This window comes from Myxine glutinosa, chromosome 14, assembly GCF_964187855.1.
Source record: "Myxine glutinosa chromosome 14, kmMyxGlut1.1, whole genome shotgun sequence".
Classification (NCBI taxonomy): Eukaryota; Metazoa; Chordata; class Myxini; order Myxiniformes; family Myxinidae; genus Myxine; species Myxine glutinosa.
The window spans coordinates 43,398,731-43,405,064 of record NC_136274.1 but is presented as its reverse complement, the minus strand read 5'-3'; the positions used below and the strand labels follow the sequence as shown (position 1 = coordinate 43,405,064).

At 42.6% G+C, this 6,334-nt stretch overlaps 1 protein-coding gene across 1 annotated transcript; it reads left to right on the top strand.

Moving 5' to 3' along the window:
* Positions 1-1,032: 1,032 nt before the first annotated feature.
* Positions 1,033-1,848, top strand: LOC144888773 (ATP-dependent DNA helicase PIF1-like). Its single transcript, XM_078767967.1, has one exon. The coding sequence runs from the start codon at positions 1,033-1,035 to the stop codon at positions 1,846-1,848; it is 816 nt and encodes a 271-aa protein (XP_078624093.1).
* The last annotated feature ends 4,486 nt before the right edge of the window (positions 1,849-6,334 follow it).

Here is a 6,334-nt window from a genome sequence, read left to right as displayed (position 1 = left end):
GGACCAAATTTACTATAAGCGTGAAAGGTTGTCTGTTTGTTTGTTTGTTTGTTCTGAAACAGCGTCGCCATTTCTCAACGGATCTTCACCAAATTTGGCACGAGGGTCCCCATGCACCACAGAATCACTGATGAACCAAAAAATTCCACCGCCCCCCACCCCCACACCCTCGGGGACCAAATTTGCCATTTCTCAACGGATCTTCATCAAATTTGGCACGAGGGTCCCCATGCACCACAGAATCACTGATGAACCAAAAAATTCCACGCCCCCCACCCCCACACCCTCGGGGACCAAATTTGCCATTTCTCAACGGATCTTCATCAAATTTGGCATGAGGGTCCCCATGCTCCACAGAATCACTGATGAACAAAAAAACCCGACCACTCCCACACCCACCCCCACCCACACCCCCGGGGACCAAATCTGACATTTCTGCACTGCCTCCAAATCAAAGCTATTTCATCTGAGGATACTTTTTCATGGGATGTTTCAGTAGGCGATTGTTCACAACCATTTGCAATAATGTTTACAAATACTGGTATTTTCAGCACAAAAGATAAGATATGTTTATATTGATTTTGGTGTATGTTTTTCAGTCAATACGCATATTGTTTTTCTCTCAGTGGTGTCATGTACTACTCAACACTAACGTATAATTGCTGCGACTTTGCTCACAGGTGGCAGGACTGCTCATTCTACCTTTAAGCTGCCACTCAACCTGGCCCACAATGAGAGTCCTGTGTGCAATATTGGCAAAGGATCTGGACAGGCACAGGTTCTAAAGCAGGCCAAGCTGATAGTATGGGATGAGTGCACAATGTCTCACAGACTTGCATTTGAGGCTCTCGATCGCACCTTACAGGATCTCAGAGGTAACGCTAAAATCATTTGTGGAGTCACACTCTTGCTCTCTGGAGATTTCAGGCAAACTCTACCAGTCATTCCAAAGGGTACACCTGCTAGTTGAGAGCATGCCTCAAAGAATCCTATATTTGGAGACGAGTGGAAAAACTCCATCTTTCTACCAAAATGAGAGTTGCACTTAATAGAGATGTCTCAGCAGGCCAGTTTCCAAAGGTTTTGCTTCAACTGGGCAATGGTCGGCTACCAGTAGACACTGAGACTGGAGATGTCACAATACCCCCAAATTGTGGAACAATCATCAACACATCTGTAGAAATGATATCAAAGGTTTATCCTAGCCTCTCACAGAATTATAAAAACCATGAGTGGCTTTGTGAACGTGCCATCCTTGCTCCCAAAAATGACATTGTGCAGGATATTAATGCCACCATCATTCAACAGCTACCAGACCAATCCACATGGTACAAGTCAGTTGACACTGTAGTTGATCTTGACGATGCTGTCAACTATCCAACAGAGTTTCTAAACTCTCTTCAGCTCAGTGGCGTTCCACCTCACAATCTGCAACTGAAAGTGGGAGCCCCCATTATGTTGCTACGAAATTTGGATGCACCAAAACTCTGTAACGGTACAAGATTCGCTGTCAAAACTCTTATGCCCCATGTGATCGAAGCCACCATTATGACTGGTTGTGCCAAGGGAGAGGATGTTTTTATTCCACGGATTCCCATCATCCCAACAGATATGCCATTTCAGTTCAAGCGCCTTCAGTTTCCAGTGAGACTATCATTTGCTATGACCATCAACAAGTCTCAGGGACAGTCTCTCAAGGTTGCTGGAGTTGAACTGACAAGTCCATGTTTCTCTCATGGTCAACTCTACGTTGCATGCTCACGTGTTGGGGCAAGCACACATCTTTTCATCAGAGCACCAAACAGCAGAACAAGAAATGTTGTCCACCCCAGAGCTCTTGCTGACTAAAACACATGTCTGTTAATATTTTACCTAGGCAGCGCTGGTGGCCCAGTGGATCATGTGTTTGCTTGCCACGCAGACGATCCGCGTTCCAATCCCAGCAGCGGCAAAAATTTGTGAAGCCACCAAATGCAGCCCGTTCTGAGATATAGTCCCTAAATGGATTGAACTTGGACCTAAATCACCAACTCACTCACTCTTTTCTAACTTAAATGACTTAACTTATAGCAAGTTCTTATGTTATGTACAAATAATTACATACAACCTGAACTACATAACAACTTGCTATATATAAGTCGTCATTTACTTTCTACATATTTGGAACCCGGGCAATGGCCGGGTACCTTTGCTAGTATATATATATATATATATATATATATATATATATATATATATATAAACAGTCACGTGAAAAGTAAGTACACCCCATGTAAAGTTTTGACTTTTTCAACATATTTCAACATACAGCCATTTGATCTTCATTTCAACAACATTGATAGATAAAGGTGATATCTATCTATAATTCCAGTAATCTCTGTGTGTTTGTTTGTTTGTACGTTTGTTTGTTTGTACGTTTGTTTGTTTGTACGTTTGTTTGTCTGTGACCGCTGTTTCTCGACAACCACGGGTCCGATATACTTTAAACTTGCCAGGTATATTGCTGGGGACCCGAGGATGTGCCTTTTCAAGGTTTCATATTAATCGGACAATTACTTACCGAGCTATGTCCAAAAAACGATTCAACCAATCAGAGAGCAGCGAGCTATCGCGTGTGCCGAACGTGGCGAACACACTCTGCCTCGGATGGCACATTTGAGAGCGTATTCATTTATTTCCCGTCGGCAAACTATGTTGGCGCTATGTTGGCGTTAAACTATGTTTTAAAACTAATTAAAACCCCGGGGGGATTGTCACTGTACTCGCAAGCCGTTCGCCGTTCGCTTTGGCGTTGCGAATGGACCAAAACATTTCATGAACCAAACCATTTCATGTAAAGCGTTCGCCGTTCGCTTTGGCGTTGCGAATGAACCAAAACATTTCATGAACCAAACCATTTCATGTAAATAGTGGGGGGGATATAATTTTAGATATAGATATAGTACGGGCATGCCCTAGTAATATAAAAAATATCATGAAACATTTACATTTTGTAGTCCATTGTATAATTTAAATAAACATAAATGCAAATTTCGCATGTGGAAAAAGTAAGTACACCCCTACATTTATCACGACTTCAAATACCTAAAATTAGAATCAGGTGCACCAGCTCAGGTGCAAATGATTAGAACATCGTTGGAGAGGATCTTGGAGGAACCTGTCTTATTTAAACCTCAGACATTTAGTTTGGTTAGCTCTTTGTTGTTGAAGTGTGCGGCGTCACCATGCCTAGATCAAAAGAGCTCTCTGAGGCCTTCATAAAGAAGGTTATAGATGCCTACAAGTCTGGGAAGGGATTCAAAAAGATCTCCAAACAATTTGAAATCAATCATTCGACTGTTCCGAAGATCATCGACAAGTGGAGAAGATTCTAAACAACTGCCAACTTGTTCAGGCCAGGCCACCCCAGCAAGTTCAGCCCGAGAGCAGACCGCAAGATGCTGAAAGAAGTCTCTAAGAACCCCCAGAATGTCATCACGGGACCTACAGGTAGCTCTTGCCACTGTTGATGTCAAAGTCCAAGAGTCTACCATTCGAAAGAGGCTGCACAAATTTGATCTACATGGGAGGTGTGCCAGGAGGAAACCTTTGCTGTCCAGAAAGAACATCAGGGCAAGACTAAAGTTTGCCAATGAACACCTAGGCAAAGACCAGCACTTCTGGAACAATGTGCTCTGGACAGATGAGTCAACGGTAGAGCTATTTGGCCGCAGTACCAGAAGACATGTTTGGCGAAAACCAAAGACAACATTTGACCACAAGAACCTGATACCAACTGTAAAGCATGGTGGTGGAAATATTATGGTTTGGGGCAGCTTTGCTGCATCAGGGCCTGGGCAGCACACCATCATAGAATCCACGATGAATTCTTCATTGTACCAGAGGGTGCTTGAGGATAATGTGAGGCCATCTGTCGGAGAGTTGAAGCTCAACGGAAGGTGGACCTTGCAACATGAAAACGACCCTAAACATACCAGTAAATCCACCAAGGAATGGCTGAAAAGAAAGAAATGGAGGGTTCTGGAATGGCCAAGTCAAAGCCCGGATCTAAATCCCATCGAGATGTTGTGGGGGGATTTGAAACGAGCTGTGCATGCAAGAAACCCCTCAAACATCGCACAGCTGAAATAATTCTGCATGGAGGAGTGGGTAAAAATTTCTCCCAGTCGATGTCAGAGACTGGTAGACAGTTATAAGAAATGCCTACTTGAGGTTGTTTCTGCCAAAGGAGGCAATACCACTTATGAGAGCCAAGGGTGTACTTACTTTTTCCACGTGCGAAATTTGCATTTATGTTTATTTAAATTATACAATGGACTACAAAATGTAAATGTTTCATGATATTTGTTGTATTATATCACCTTTATCTCTCAATATTGTTGAAATGAAGATCAAATAGCTGTATGTTGAAATATGTTGAAAAAGTCAAAACTTTACATGGGGTGTACTTACTTTTTCACGTGACTGGATATATATATATGTATATATCTATATATATATCTATATATATCTATATATATATATATGTATATATATATATATATATATATATATATATATATATATATATATATATATATATATATATATATATATACACACACATACACATAAGAGAGCAATAGATAATACTATCTATATAAGAGAGCAATAGATAGCCTGGTGTTGGCTTTGCGGTTAGGGTGCTGGCTTGGGATCCTAGGCTGGGTTCCGAATCCCGGTGAATTACTGAATTAACACCAGGGGGGTTGATTCAGCCTGTCATCCTTTTGAGGTCGGCAAATTGAGTACCAGTTCACTGGTAAATTCCCTGTGTGTCGCAAAAGGCGACTAACAGGGTTGGTGGTAGGAAGGGCATCTGACCAAAAAACATTGCTTCAAAAAGGGGACCAAGGTGCCCAAAAAAGGCCAACCCCTGCTCTATGGGGAAAAATGGCCTCTAAATGTGGTTCTATATCAGAGAGCAGTTGGTCTGTCTGTGTGTGTGTCGCCATTTTTCTCAGAGATGGCTGAACGGATCTTCGTCAAACTTTCAGAGGTTCATCAGTGAGTGTCTGGGAGTGTTGTAAGGAAAAAAGAAAAAAAAAGGAGAGAAAAAAATTAGAAATTTAAAAGAGTTCGTTTTTTTGGATTAAAAAAAATCGCTCTATAGTACCTAAACCCTTTTGATTAATGACAGTTATATACAAGTACACATTCGCATAAATAATTACAATACAATCACCAGACATTTGAACACAAATAATAAAAATTCAGGAAGTGGTCGAAGTTGGTGACAAGGCTTCTTCTTCTTCCTGAACGTCATCATACTCAACTCAGAAACGTGATGAATGGCACATTCACCAGCAGATATTCAACAAAAAGGTAAAATGATGATGTGACATTTGTGATGGATTCTGATTTGGATGCAATTGTTTTTCCATTATATTTGCCCTTATTTTAAATATGTTAATGTTTCTTTTTCGCTTGAACAACGCCGGGTACTCCAGCTACTCAGGGTACAAATACAAATACAAATTTGTCTGAACAGTAACATCGGCTATGTGGCCACGTCCTCATTTGGGGGATGTGAGGGACCGGGAGAGGGGCGTAAATTTTCTATGTAAATGTGATCAGTGTAGCGCCACCTGGTGATGGTGGCAGAGGGTATTACAATTTCCTATTTTCCCTGTGCAACACTGAGGTTCTGAAGCACTCTTTGCACGGGAGCAATTTTCTTCCTTCCCTCCCCCCTCCTCCCCCAAAACGGAGGGGCCTGTCAAAGCCACCCCCCCCCCCCCCAAATAGATGTATATGTAGTATATCTTTCCCCTCCCTCTTCCAATCCCCCTTCCCTCTTCCAATCCCCCCTCCCTCTTCCAATCCCCCCTCCTTCCCCTGCTTCCTGCCCCCCCCCCCTCCCTCCCCTGCTTCCTGCCCCCCTCCCTCCCCTGCTTCCTGCCCCCCCCCCATTCCCCCCTTGGCAATGCCGGGTACTCCTGCTAGTAATATATGTTATATACACACACAAATAAATATGTACACATTGTGTGCACTCCTAATGTAATGCACATTGGACCGTTTATTACACAAGGACGGATGCACAAGCTGCGCTATTTAAAATGTTGTCACAGATGACAAAATGGCTATTCACACTTTTCGCAATCATGGAAAACCACCCATAACTCCCTCCCCCCCTTTCCCCTCCGCAAGCCACGAGTCTCCACTCATAGCTCCCCCTATTCCACTCTTTACTGGTGAGTTCGAGCAATTTGCACGATGGAGCCACACTGTGACATCCCCAAGGATTTGCATCCACTATTTAATCAGCAGCTGATAACAGCATCAATAAAAA

Excerpts from the sequence above, each read along its gene's own strand:
- LOC144888773 (XM_078767967.1), top strand. The coding sequence starts at position 1,033 with ATGAGAGTTGCACTTAATAGAGATGTCTCAGCAGGCCAGTTTCCAAAG.